Source organism: Rhinopithecus bieti, unplaced genomic scaffold (assembly GCF_001698545.2).
Source record: "Rhinopithecus bieti isolate Rb0 unplaced genomic scaffold, ASM169854v2 scaffold_25304, whole genome shotgun sequence".
In the NCBI taxonomy this organism is placed as follows: Eukaryota; Metazoa; Chordata; class Mammalia; order Primates; family Cercopithecidae; genus Rhinopithecus; species Rhinopithecus bieti.
The window spans coordinates 247354-261559 of record NW_016811568.1 but is presented as its reverse complement, the minus strand read 5'-3'; the positions used below and the strand labels follow the sequence as shown (position 1 = coordinate 261559).

The following is a 14206-nucleotide window of genomic DNA, read 5'->3' as shown; positions in this document are numbered from 1 at the left end:
GGGCTACGCGCCCCTGCTGCGCGGGGCCCCTATGCCGCCTGGACCGCCGGTCGCCCGGCCCGGCCAGCCCCGCTCGGCCACCCGACGGCTCAGGCCTTCCAGGTACCTCGGCGGCCCGGTCACGCGGCCCGGCGCCAGTTCAGCGTGGAGAAGATGCCCGAGACCTTCAGCCCGCACCCCCCCGGCCTTTACCGCAGCGCGGGCCGCGGGTCCCGGTACCTAAGGACCAACAGCAAGACCGAGGTCACCGTGTGAAGCAGGGCCGCGGTCCCCTCGAGGCATGGGCTGGGGCCCTCGTCTGCCCCTTGGAGCCCCAGGCCACAGGGAGAGGAGCGCCGGCCTTAAGGTCAGCTCTTCTGTCTGCCTCAACGGCACTGGTGTCTTGGAGCCCGCAGGCCACGGGTTCGTCTTGTACATAAGCCCTTTTTTGTGGTTCCTGCCCCTGAGAATAAAGACGCCTCAGCGTGGCTGCGAGGCAGCATTGGTCATTGACTGGACAGATGGCAGTGCAGGTAGAGTGCACGCGAGTGCAAAGGGTGGGGGACTGCTCCGGTGCGCCGGCGGGAGCCAGGGGGAAGTGGCTGGAGAGGGTGGCCGGGGTTGAATGTCAGGGTTAATGCCCACGCCAGTGGGAGCCCTGGGAGAGGAAACAGTTAGACTTCAGCCATGCAAAGGCCCAGGCACAGGAGAGAGGGCTGTTGGGCCAGAGGTCCAGTTGGGGGTCCATACCCTATACTGAAGGTGAGCCCCTTCCAGCCGCCACTCTGTGGCTTGAGTTGGCTGAACCTGGCTGATGCTCACTGACCATTGGCTGTGGGCCGGCCCCTGGCCCGCAGGTCGCTTGGCCAGATTGGCCCCGGGCTACCCCCCCTTAATGGGTGTGGGCTGTGTGGACATCTGGTGCTCCGGTTGGGGGCGCCGCCTCCCAGGAGCTTCTCTGAAGGAAATGGGGGAAAAGCTGGAGCAGGGGCCCTGGCAGTGCCCCTTCGGGAGGGCTTGCGGCACCTGGCTGTGGCCAAGGGCCCTGCTAGCAGCCTGCGTGCACCATCCACAGAGCTCCTCTGTGCCAGGTAACGCTGGGGAGGCTGGGGGCCAGGGCTGTGGCTGGTTGAGGTGTGTGACCTCAGCAAAGCCACCCGGGCGGGTCTGTTTCCCTCCTGAGTACCTGAAGTGTAGTGTACTGTTTCAAGAACAATGGCCACCATTTGTGGGCCTTTCTCATGAAATTCGCAAGAGCCTCAAGGGAGGTGTGTCTTTTCAGAGGAGGAAATTCGGGTTTTGAGACCTAAGTAGCTTGCCCAAGGTCACCCAGCAGACTCCCAGGTTAGGACCCTCCTGGATTGCTGTGAATCGGCTGGAATGGCAAGGAACAGGCAGTTTGGCTGGGAGGGAGGGTTCCCTGTTCCCAGGGTATATATAAACAGTCTGGAGCTTTCCTTCTGCTGGCTGGGCTGCCCCGAGGCCCCAGAACCCACCAGGCCTGGTCTCCGCTCCTGCCACTTGAAGAGTCCACCTCCCTGTCCCTTTAGGCTGTTAAGGAAACCAAGGCCTAGAAGCACCAGGACAGAGCCCTGGGCCCACGGTCCTGTCCCAGTCCCACAGCTGTGAAGAGCTGGAAGAGGAGGGTGGGGGCTGAGTCATGGTGTCTACACAGAATCACAAAGGAATCTGGTTCCTTCTCACCCCACCTCCCATCCCCTGCCCCCCAACACATAACACACCCCGTGGCTGGGCTGTGCCGAGTGGGCAATCCCCCCTGCCCATTCTCAGTCCCAAGGGCCCTGGATCTCCATCCCAGTGGAGCCAGGCCCAGGCTGTGGGCAGTGGCCATCCCTGAAAATGATGGAGCCGTGCACGGGACCAGCAACTGGGCCTCACCGGGGTGTTCTGCTCCTCAGGGCAGGGTAGCCTGCTGTGACTACCCTTCAGAGAAGGACGTGGCTCATAGCTGAAGGGATTCAGCCCCATGCTCAGTCCCATCCTGACTCCTCTTGTGACCAGGCCCAGCACTCCTATCCCAGTCTGTGGTCCTGCCTCCTGGTGTGGCTTACGCCAAGCCTGGCCTCACCAGCTACACAAGACACTCGCTGTAAACTTGCATCCCATCACTCAGTCCTGGCACACAAGCCTGTGGAGCTGCAGTTCATGGCTGGGTTTAGCTTCCCAATTCTGCACAAGTGCAAGTGGAGACTGAGGCCAGGTCCTGCCCAAGGTGACCCAGCTGGGAAGCACAGGACCTGGACTTGGATCTGATTTGTGGGCTAGTGAGCCTCCTGGCTCAGAGGGTCACTGCCTTTAGGGAGGGAGAAACTAAGGAGCAGCTTACCCAGTGGGGGAGATGGTCAGTACCCCAAATCTGTCAGCCAGCCAGCATTACATCCAGGGAACAAGCTGGAACCTGGATACGTGACCTGTGACCCCTGAAGTGCCACCCACAGCCCTTTTATCCCAGGCTGGAGGGTGTGTCAGGCACTGGACAGAAGGTGGGCAAGGGAGGCCCATTAGACTGAGGCTAGGGGCCCTCTCAGCAGGTGAGGGCTGCCCTTAGTCCCTGGCCCACTGCCTGCCAAGTCACGCAGCCCCTTGGCTGGACACCACAGCAGTCGCACTACAGACCCTCACACACCTTGTGCTGGGTGGTACCAATCTGTGTTTATTGAATAACCTATGTCTGGGACACGGTGACTGATTGAACATCAAAGAAGCCATAGGTGTATCCCCCTTTTCAGTGAAAAACCACCCTCTCCCACCCCCAAACAATAGTGAGAAAAGGCACAGGACATACACACGACACGCAGGTGGGCAGGGTCCATAAATTACAGTGAGAGTAGGGGAGGGGCAGGAGAGAAAGCAAGCAGGTGGGGTCCAAGCACACCCCAGGGACAACATTCCAGCCTGCATCGAGGTGGCCCTGTTGTGAGCACCCCTCCGTCTGTGCTGGGGCTCCTGCCCACCCTCTGCTCCAACCAGCCTGAGGATGAGGCACAGGGAGGCAGGACCCGTCACTCAGGAGGCCCTGGGAGAAACAGTCTCTGGGAGGTGCTGCACCAGCGGGTCCAGAAAAGTAGGACTTTTTCTCCTAGGACACACATCAGGGCAAGGGACCTCATTCCTAGTGCCCACCATAGGCAACCCTCTGCCCACTCTGAAAAGAAGGGCTTGCCGCTGGAGAGGGATTAGGGGTTGGTCCTTGCCGCCCTGGTTTATTTTCGGGTCAAGAATTAGGGATAAAAATATACAGATATGCCTCAACTTACCATGGGGTTACTTCCTGATAAACTCATCATAAATGAAAATATAAGTAAAAAATTCATTTAATACCCCAACAGACCAACTGTAAAGTTGAAACATGGTTGAACCATTGTTAAGTTGGGGACAGTCTGTACTGTGGAGGTGGGAGCTGGGGTAGGGGAGGAGGGAACCTAGAAGCCATGCTGAAGGCACCTGGTCCCCAGTCCCAATGGGCGGCTTCATTTCTCCCAACTTCCTGGGCCCACCTTGAGCTTGGGCTGACATCCTAGGAGGCGGGGAGTGGGAAGGAACAGGACAATTAAATAAGATACCATTTATTTTTTTAAAAAATTAAAAAATAATGCTGACATTATTTCATTCATCCGCAGGCCTATCCCCTGCCTCCCACCAGCCTCCCAGGGCTGGGCCCCTCCTCTCCTGGCTGGCCTGTGTAATAAAGGGAAAAACAATGAGCAGGCTCGGCCAGCCACAGGGGAGGGAATGCAGACCCAGGGAGAGAATCAAGACGCTACAGCAACTCAGCCTCGCATCATGGCAAACCCAAGCACACTGGTAAAAAACGTTTGTATAAAAAGGGGGAGGGCATGCCGGGCGCAGGCCTGAGGGCAACTGCTCCCTGGCGCTCAGAGACTGCTGTCCCCCAGGGAAGCCTGATACAATCCGAGGAAGCAAAAAGGGGAGAGTAGGGTTCAGGAGGGAGAAACTCAGGAAGGCTGGAGGCAGGGGCTTGGCAGCTTGGGAGCTCCCCCTGCTGCTATCAGGTCAGAGTTGCCCAGTTTCTGCCCTGCTACCTTTCCTCTTATGCCCACCAGGCCCTGGACCATGAGCATCTAGTGACAACAGCTTTAAGGGGCTCTGCCCAGGGGCCCACTGGCCTAAGGTGGCCCAGAAGCCTCGGCAGGTGACAGCTAAGATGACAAGGCTCCTCCCCACCACTCTCAGCGGGAGGATGCTGGGGGAGAGAGGAACCGAGAGAGAAGTGGAGGGGTGGGCTGAGCGTGGTGGTCAGGAGGCGGCAATGGCAGTGCCACCACCCAGCTTGACAATCATCTGCTGGCAGTCGTTGCAGGAGCGCCGGTCACCCACCTTCTCCAGGGTGCGGGCAGCCTCGGCCAGTAGCACTGCCCGCTGGCCCGGGGAGGAGAGGAAGGAGAGGGGCAGGTGGCGGCAGGCCAGCAGGATGGCGGTGGCCCGCTCTCGCTGGCCAGGCCAGGCATCCACCTCTCCTGTGGGAAGGAGATGTGTGTCAGATCCGAGAGTCTGCCATGAAGCCGGTGCTGTTCCTTGGCATTACCTGGACTCATTCACATAACACTCACACCCATCCTGGGAGGTGGGGTCTGCTGCCCCACCCAGTCCATGGAAAAGAAGTGAATTTGTCCAGCCTCTCACAGCCAGCCCATGGTGGGACTGAGATGGACTCACATGACCTGGCTCGACGCGTGCTCCTGTGTTGGGAAGCCACCCCAATCCTCCTTCCCTGAGCAGAGCATGACCCATGACCACCCCAACCCCTGCAGCCCACCAAGGGCGGCCCCGGGCTTCTTTCATTCTCAGGCGAGAGGTGTGCTGGGCACCACTGCCAGATGTGGGAGTTGGGCTGGCCTCTTCCCTCCTCTCTTCCCAGGGGGCAGGGCCCAGCCCAGCCTGTGAGCTGGGGAGTGGTGGACTCACCGTGCTTGGCGCTCTGTGTGGTGCGCCGCCGCAGGCTGTGTTCCAGCAGCTGGTGGGTGCGGGTGGGGCTGGCTCCTGCCATCAGGCGCACGGTCGCTTCATGCAGGAACACCTGGGGAGGCGCCGGGGTGACATCCGTCATACCCCTGGTCCCCACCTGTCTATGCCCAGGGTAGCTCTCCCTGAGCCATCTCGCCTGCCACCTGATGACATCCCTTCCCACACCAACTTGCCTTGCTCACCCCTGAAAAGCAACCTTTGTTGTCCCCTACTCTGACCGTGAGCCAGGCTGGAAACCTGGCTGAACGGCAGGAGCAGGACGAGAGGCGAGAGGTGAGAGAGGCAGAAGGCCTGCTTTTCCCAACTGGTGACAAGAAAGCCCTGGATGCACCTTGTGGGGCTGGCAGACAAGTGTCCTGGGTGAAGCCCCAAGGCCCTGGAGGCTGCTTCGAGTTTGACGAAAGGACAGGTGTGACAGGGACAGAGGGGTGAGGAGGGACAGTTGGGCTGGTACCAGAGAGGTCTGGTATCCTCTTTCTGTATCTTTAGAAAGGAACAGAGTCTAGAGGTGTGCAGGTCAAGTCTGCAGCGCTTAGGTATGAGCCACTGCTGGGTGAAGGGCAAGGCCGAGGTCTGCCATTTCTTAAAATCTCAAGCTCTTTTTGATGCCTTTATATCTCAGTCTTCAGGGAGGGTCTTCAGTGCTGCCAAGTGGATTCTGGTCCTGGTAGGCAATGGGGAGCCACTGATGGGCTCTCAGCAGGGAGAAGCAGAATGGAAATGGTATTTAAGAGGAGGCCTTTGGACCAGGCGAGGTGGCTCACACCTGTAATCCCAGCACTTTGGAAGGTGGAGGCAGGAGGATAGCTTGAGGCTAGGGGTTTGAGACCAGCCTGGGCCACATAGCAAGACCCCATCTATTAAAAAAAAAAAAAAAGCCATTGTTGCCAGCCATGCTGTGAGTAGACCGGAGGGCTGACCAGAGGGGGCTCCAGGAGGCAGGGGTACTGCCCCAGGCCTTGGGGTACATGCCCTCTTTTCCATAGTAAGGAATGGCTCTCTGATGATACTGTCTGCTGTGTCTGTCTTGGCTCGCTGCACAGAGTGGCCCAGTGCAACCGTGTGGGTCCCACAGCACCTCAGGGTAATGGGTGTGGGGGCTGAACATCAGGCTCCACGGCAGCAGCCTTGCTCTGAGGCCATCTCCTTCCAGCCCAGCCTGTGCCCCCTCAATGACACTTCTGAGTCATCTCACTTTTTTAGAAAAAAATACAGGTACAAATATGTTGAATACATTATGTAGCAATAAAAATAAACAAAAATGGAAACGGCTGGAGGCCAGCAAGCCCAGTCATAGACCTTTCCTCTGTGACTTAGTTCAGATCATGTGGCCACTGCCAAGAGGATGTTACCCAGCAGCAGAACCGAAGCCTCTAGTTACTATGAAAAAGAGTGAATTTCCCTTTAAGTGCAGTTCTAGAGAAATTGTCACTTTGCCAACAGTTATGAAAGTCAAAGCGGAGCTCGGGACCGGGCCAGGAGCCCTGACTTGCCGCCATTGCCCTCAGAGCCCTCCCACTCAGCATGTGCCTGGGGAGGCACAGCTCCCTGCTGGCCCCTGTCTGTGGCGGCAAAGTTGGCCTGTTCCCTGCTGAGCTCCGGGGCCAGGCACACAGCAGGCACTCAACCAACGTGTGCTGAACACAGGGACACATGGCGCCCAGCCCAGTGTTGGGCATGAGCCAAGCAGGTGCTTGACAGGTCACCAGGCTGACCTCAGAGGGCCAACTCCACCACCACGCGCTGGTGCCCATGCTGGGTTCTGGGCTCACGCCCCACAGGCTCCAATCTGCCCTGCCCCACCAGCCAGCTGGGCCTCACCTTGCGGTACGCTGGGCGGAAGCTGTGTGCCAGCCTGCGCAGGCTGCCCAGGTCCCGCTGGAAGCCCGCCAGTTCAGCGCCTGATGCGTGGTAGGTCTCCCCCACAGCCTGGCTGGCACTGGCCTGCTTTTGCCAGAGCGTTGTCCGTAGCGACAGTAGCAGGTCACAGGTGAGCAGCTGGACCACCTGTGGGGTCAGCCACGAGAGAGGGGGAACAGGTGACTGGCCCATCCCTGAGGCAAGGATCCCAGCACCTACCAGGCTTCCCCCCAGACCAACACTCAGCAGCTCTGGGAGGAAGTGGAGAGCCCCAGAGCCTGGCGAACTCTGCAGGATGTAAGGGAACAGCTCAGGGGAGAACCAGTCCCTTCCATGGCCCCAGGAGGTGGGAGACAAGCCCTCCCCATTCTGCAGGTGAGAAAGCAAGGCTCTGACAGGGACAGCAGCTTGTATAGAGGACACAGCACAGGCAGGTGGCAGGGGCAAAAATCAAACCCTTGTGGGTTGAAGGCGCAGGTTCTTCCACCCCATGGGAGCTCCACCATGGCTGGCTAGGAGGCTGAGATACCCACTAGTGCCAAGGAAAAGCCTGAAGTGGCAGCAGAGCTTGGAGATGGGGCTGGGGGAAGGAGGAGGAGGAGGGGGAGAGGAAGACAGGTGTCTCAGAACCACAGAATGGTTTAGTGCTTGGGGACTAGGCTGACTGACCTGGCTGTGCCACTTACTAGCTACATGACCCTGGCATAGGACTCAGTCTCTCTGAGTCTGTTTCTTCATCCAAAAAAAAGGAAATGGCACCACCACAGGGCTGCTGTGTCATATGAGAAGGTACTGCATGTGGGCCATGCATACTTTCTGCCCACTACCTACAGGGCTGGCTGCCCACCTGGCTCACAATGGCACACCAGCGCGACACCAAGCAGTGAGGAGCAGCGAGTCCTTGTTGAGATGGGCCGCAAGTAGCCCGCCGGTCCAGATGAACTCCCTCAGGCCAAGCCTCATCTCACCTAGCCCTGGCTTTCCTCCTTCCCAAGACACTGGGCCTGGGGAAGACCCTGCCCTGTCCCGGCACGAGACTTTGATCCTTGCCTACACTGTTTTCTGGCTGTTGTGTGCCTCAAGGGGATGTGGATAAGGATCCCTCTCCTCAAACAAAACCTGGCGCTTCTAAGCTGTGCATGCTGCAGAAGCGCCTGCGGACATGGAGGCAGCAAGCCTATGGCTGGATTCTGCCCTCTGAGGGCCATCAGGCTGCATGGGCTCGTCTTCTAAGCTCACTCTCCTACCACAGAGCTGCTATCAAGGAACCTGGGTCCAAAGGGTGGCTGTAAGCCTCTCATTCCCCAAACTGAGCCTGGACTGTTTGGTTCTCTCATGAAGACAAATATGGAAGAGACTAATGGAATGCCCAAAAGAGAAGCTGAGATGTGGCTCGCCATCTGCCTTTGGTCTTGGCAGCCCAGGGCATTTGCCCCCCACCCCGTTTTTTTAAAAGATGGAGTCTTGCTCTGTTACCCAGGCTGGAGTGCAGTGGCGTGATCTTGGCTCACCGCAACCTCTACCTCCCGGGTTCAAGCAATTCTTCTGCCTCAGGCTCCTGAGTAGCTGGGATTACAGATATATGCCACCACACCTGGCTAATTTTTGTATTTTTAGTACAAAAGGGGTTTCACCATGTTGGCCAGGCTGGTCTCAAACTCCTGACCTCAGGTATCTGCCCACCTCAGCTTCCCAAAGTGCTGGGATTACAGGTGTGAGCCACCGCGCCCAGCCAGTTGGGGCCTTTTCTGCACACTGCCTGTCCCTATAGGGGCTGGCACGCTGTCCTGGGTTCTTCCCAGTGCCCAGGTCCACTGACAATATCTAGCTTGAAGTACTAGCCTAGCCAGCTGAGACCAAACCCCAGGGAATGGCTGAGAATCTGAATCTCCAGGACTCTCCCTGTCCCTCCCACTCTGGAGTTAAGGACATGTTCCTCAGGAGACCAGGTGATGCTCCACTTCCAGCTGGGTGCCCTCCTCTGCTTCCTGGGATGGCTGTGACTTAGGTCCCAACAGTGGCAGCAGTGCCCTCTATCAGGATCCCCTCCCCCAAGTGATCGGGCCTTCGGTCAGGGCACAGTGGGCAGGCTCTCGAGGGCCAGGCAGGCCTCTGTGATGCACTGTGGAAACATTGCATGGGTACCACCAGAACATGCAATGCAACTACAATGCACCGCAGCTGCCCGCCAGGAGGTGTACAGCCAGCCAGGGAGGTGCCCAGGGTGGTCTTCAGCTCTGTTTGTGTGCCCAAGGGGGCAGGGGCCCACTCTAGGCTGCCTGCAGAGGCCTGGGAAGTCATGCAAACTGCTGGAGCAAATGCAGGGTGAACCCCTGGCCAGCTGGGGTGTACCTGGATTTACAGAGGCTATGGGCCAGCAGGACCTGTGACTCTGGGAGCCTAAGAAAGGTGCAAGTAGAAACACGCTTGCCTCAGAGGCTGAAAAGGCAGTCCACCTAGGCCAATAGGCTGTAACTTTTTTTGAAAGGGGGCTGCTGTCCTGGTTTCTCTGTCTCTTGGATGGCCCCACTTTCGGGGTCAGCATGAGGTGAGTGGGAGTGTTCTCATAAGCCAGTGCAGAGCACCTCCCCCAGGGCCAGCTCAGGCCCCACTCACGTGGTTGAGGGCAGGGTCAGAGGTGGCCCCGCTGACGTTGAGGCTGCTCCATAGGTGGCCGCTGGCCCTCTCGCAATGGCAGAAGGAACTCTGCTGCCCATCTGCTTTCCCAGGGAGTGAAGCATGCATGGCTCTGCAGGCATGGAAGACGGCCTTCACCAGGGGGCTCCTGCAGCAGTGATAGGGAGTTGAGAGGCAGGTTGCTATATGTTACCCGTGTGACAGGCAGAGGGGCCCAAGCCAGTGACCGCGACGCCCCGCACTGATATGACATGTGCCACTATGGCTCCAGACCTGAAATGCCAGCCCTGAGCTAGGGTGAGCGCCACACCCTGTAGCACCTTCATTCAGTGCTGGAAGTCAGAGACACAGGATTCACCATCACATCTGCTGCTAAGAAGCCACCCAAGATAAGTCATTCCAACATGTGTGCCTCAGTTTCCTTACCTATAAACTGGCCACAATAAGATGTTGTACCTGTTCTTTAAGGGACCACCCTCCCAGATATGTGGTGTTAAACTCTCTGGAGAAACTTAGCTTCTTTCTGTAGAGCAGACTGGGAGTGGAAGGGGAGGCTAGGGATGGAGGAGGGGTCTCATGGCATCCTAGTCCCTGAAGAGCAGAGGGACCCAGGGGTAAGTGAATCCAGGAGGCACCAGTGCCTGCAGGGGTGTCTTGGCTGTCCATGGCAGCTCTGCTGCTCAGGAGTGAGATGACTTTAGACAACTTACCTGCTGAGCCTCAGTGTCCTCAGGCACATTGACTGGGGGAGACACACATACAGGTGGAATGCGACACAGGGCTGGGTGCTTACCTAGTCAGAGTGCTTAAAAATGGGGCTACTTCAATGCAATTAGGATGTCACATCTACTTCAGGGAACACAGGACTTCAAGCCTGTGTATACTCACTCTTCTAAGCAACTTCCTGTGCGCTGGTTAAGAGTCTGCTTGATAGGAAATGCTACAGCCTTGGCTCTAAGGCTAGGACCTCGTGGGGCCTTTCTGTCCTGGAGCATTTTACAGTTTCTCTTAGAACACTCAGATCCAATTAGAAACAGCTAGGGAGTCAGCAGGCAGGGCTGCCCATCACTAAGTGCTGAATGCCCCCAAGACACAGACACGAATCTCCAAAGAGGAATGTCAAAAGCTCTCTGGTTATGCCATGTGCTAAAGGCTATTTTAGTTACAGGACAAGGTTGCCAGGGTTGATGGTGGGGCTGGAGGTGGCTGGAAGGAAAGTGGGTAAAATGCTGGCACACAGGGGCAGGATGCTCCAGTGCACATGAGTTTTGGGGGCAACAGTGGCCTCTCTGCACTGATTGTGAACCACCAATGCCTGCCTCCACCACGAAACTTCTGAAGATGCTGGGAACCACAGTGCTCTCGTCTCTTCTTTTCAGCCTGTGGCACCATGAAGGCTGCAGGGAAGAGGACCTGGAGGCAGTGCTGACAGCTGCTGGGGCAACTGTCATGTTGTGCAGAGCAGGACACTTGCACAGAGGACCTGCTGGCCCAACTTGAGTTCTCCATGGTGCCCTCACCCTCGACTTTTCTAGCCACCCACCTGTCATGCAGTCCTGACCCTTCACCCCAACATGCCCACCCAGTCCAGCTTGCTCCTGCTAACTCAAATAAGATTCCCCTGGAGAGAAGCAAATGAGTGGCCAAGGAGGGTTACGCACTCTGTCACTTCCAGGGCCTTGGGGATGCGTTCTACTTTGGTAAAATGAGAGCGTACAGCTGCGTCGTCTCCCTGGAGCCAGCTGATGGCCACAGTGATTGCAGACGTCCACCACCGACAGATGATGTCTGGACCTAGAGAGGAACAGCACCAAACGTACTCCAACACCCACAGAAACGAGACCTGTGGTGCTCAGAGGCTGCTACACTTCCTTCCTAGGGGGTGGGTAACATCTTTGCCTGCTGGGAATGGGCCAATAGCCTCTGGGCTCCCACACCCAGGACTCGCGGGGAGGGGAATAAACCAGCGCAATCATGCAAAGTGTTTGGCAATATGTATCAAGAGCCTTAAAATGTTCACTCCTGGCTGGGCGTGGTGGTTCATGTCTGTAATCACAGCATTTTGGGAGGCTGAGGCAGGTGGATCACCTGAGGTCAGGAGTTTGAGACCAGCCTGGCCGACATAGTGAAACCCCCTCTCTACTAAAAATACACAAAAAAATTAGCCAGGCATGGCGGTGGGCGCCTGTAATCCCAGCTACTTAGGGAGGCTGAGGCAAGAGAATCGCTTGAACCCCAAGGGGGTGGAGGTTGCCGTGGGCCGAGATCGCGCCATTGCCCTCCAGCCTGGGCAACAAGAACAAGAGCAAGACTCCGTCTCAAAAAAAAAAAAAGTTCACTCCCATTAAGCTAGTAATCCCATTTTTGGCAGTCTGTCATAATGAAATTGGCTTAAAGAGAGAAAAAAGTTTAACACAGATGTTCATTGCAGTGTTGTTTTTAAGTGAAAAGATGGATACAACCTAAGCTTCCAACAGCCATAAAGAATTGGTGTCTTCAAAGTATCTGGAACAGGCTCCTGTTAAGAGTATTTTAAGTCTTCTCTCAGCCTTAGATTTTTCAACTGCAAAATGATGACAGTAGTGATCCCACAAAACCAGCAGGGATGGTCATGCTTCCCTAAACTTGAAAACAGAGGCCACAGGTCAGGGATCATGATAGGGTGGCTGATTTTCTGGGATCCCTCCCTTCCCAGGGAGAGTGACCAGAGGTAGCTTGGTACCCCTATCTTCCCAGGTGGCCACAGAAGCCCAAGAGTTGGCAGCTGATGTGCTGTCGTCCTGACGGCAGTTTAGGGACAGAAGCAAAGAAATGTCCTGGTGTCAATCCAGTCAGCAGGCTGCGCTGTGACACTGAGGTGACGAGGGGCTGCGGAGTGGTAGAGAGGCCCAGATGAAAAGTCTCTTCAGAACAAACAGTGTAAGGCCCAAGAGCTGCCTCAGGGGCCACTGTGCATCTGAAAGGTGACTCCCTGCCATCCCTGGTGCCTGGGCCACTCGCTTGTTCTTCTGGAAATTAAGAAGGGTCCTCACCTGGGCCACACAGCCAGGACTTGAGGAAGACATTCAATCACTCATTGCCCTACTTCTCTGAAAACCATAGTTTCCTGCCTCTGAGTGCTGTTTGGGAGGGGGTGACTGTGAGTCGGGGTCACATGAGGGCCATAGGTATGAACCTGGGATCCAGAGAAGATGCTGGCATCTACACTCCTAACACCCTGGACCCCTGGGGCAAAAGCACCGTGAAGACCTGAACTGAGCACCCTGAGACTGTGGGCCACCCGCAGGTGCTTACCCAGGGCGGATTTGAGCACGGAGCTGCTGGAGAGTGGGGGGCTCACAATCCCCACAGAGTCCACAAAAGAATGAAGTAATTTCAGGTACTCCAGAGCACTGGAGAATTCACTAGGAAGAAAAGAAAGGGTCCCATGTACATCAAAACGTATACACAAGGCCCACCTCATGACCTGGCTGTTCAGCTCTCCAGCTCTAAGACCAAATGGCCATTTCCATCCCTTTCCTGTTATCCCAGGCACACGCAAGCGCTGTCTATGTGCACCCTTTGCATTCCACAGGCATACTTCCTCTGTGTCTCTGGGCTGTCACTGACACTGACACTCTTCCCTCTACTGGAGGCCTTTCCCTAGCATCCCCCACAGCCTACCCTCACTCCTCCCCTTAAGCCCCAAGTCCAGTGTCATCTCCTCCCAAAAGTTTTCTTATCTCCCAGGCAGAACTGCCCCCTCCCCCTTTCCTCAGGTGCACCCCAATCAGGATCTGGGCCTTATAGGAAAGTGACTTTGGGGCCAGGTATGGTGGCTCATGCCTGTAATCCCAGCACTTTGGGAGGCCAAGGCAGGCAGATCATTTGAGGTCAGGAGTTCCAGACCAGCCTGATGAATGGTGAAACTCTTGACTCTACCAATAAATACAAAAATTAGCCAGGCATGGTGGCAGGCGCCTGTAATCCTAACTACTTGGGAGGCTGAGGCAGGAGAACCACTTGAACCCAGGAGGCAGAGGTTGCAGTGAGCCAAGATTGTGCCACTACACTCCAGCCTGGGTGACAGAGTGAGACACTGTCTCAAAAACCTTCCCCAAATACAAACAAAAATAACAAAAAATGAAAGTGACTTTGGCACCTATCTGCCTCTCAGGTCTTACCCTGTGAAAGAAGGACTGTGCTCAGTAAGTATGTCAGAGACAAAAATTGCCCAGCACATTCCATGAGGGGCTGGGTCCCCAAGATGTCCAGGCCAGATGTGTCTGCCTTCTGCTGAGTTTGTCACATTTCATTTCTATTCCCTTTCAATAGGCCGCTGCTCCCTACTCCAAAAAGCAAAGCAAGCTAATGAAATTCCTGACTTGATCCAAGTACTGACTCCGCTTGGTAAAGGGATACATAAAAATGGGCACACCTGCCAGGCGCGGTGGCTCACGCCTGTAATCTCAGCACTTTGGGAGGCTGAGGCAGGTGGACTGCCTGAGGTCAGGAGTTTGAGACCAGCCTGACTGACATGGTGAAACCTCATCTCTACTAAAAATACAAAAGTTAGCTGGGCATGGTGGTGGGCACCTGTAATCCCAGCTACTTGGGAGGCTGAGGTGGAAGAATTGCTTGAACCGGGGAGGCGGAGGTTGCAATGAGCTGAGACTGGTCCATTGCACTCCAGCCTGGACAACAAGAGTGAAATTCCATCTCAAAAAAAAAAAAAAAAAAAAAA

At 56.3% G+C, this 14206-nt stretch overlaps 2 protein-coding genes across 3 annotated transcripts in view; one reads left to right on the top strand and one right to left on the bottom strand.

Moving 5' to 3' along the window:
* Positions 1-474, top strand: part of SHISA8 (shisa family member 8) — a 5497-nt gene extending 5023 nt beyond the window's left edge. The window contains 1 exon segment of the mRNA XM_017894084.1: positions 82-474. Within this exon segment, the coding sequence (XP_017749573.1) occupies positions 82-255 (174 nt within the window). The 3' untranslated portion in view covers positions 256-474.
* A 2156-nt stretch (positions 475-2630) lies between these two features.
* The window catches only part of SREBF2 (sterol regulatory element binding transcription factor 2), a 78183-nt gene continuing 66607 nt past the window's right edge, over positions 2631-14206 (bottom strand). Inside the window, exons 14-20 of one of the 2 annotated variants that reach the window (XM_017894115.1) lie at positions 12778-12887; positions 11145-11277; positions 9463-9631; positions 6808-6993; positions 4927-5038; positions 4339-4478; positions 2631-3517 (exon numbers count right to left, since the gene is read on the bottom strand). In XM_017894115.1, the coding sequence (XP_017749604.1) occupies positions 3365-3517; positions 4339-4478; positions 4927-5038; positions 6808-6993; positions 9463-9631; positions 11145-11277; positions 12778-12887 (1003 nt within the window). In that variant the 3' untranslated portion in view covers positions 2631-3364. Of the gene's footprint in view, positions 4479-4926; positions 5039-6807; positions 6994-9462; positions 9632-11144; positions 11278-12777; positions 12888-14206 lie in introns of both variants that reach the window. The other variant, XM_017894114.1, reaches the window with a different exon arrangement.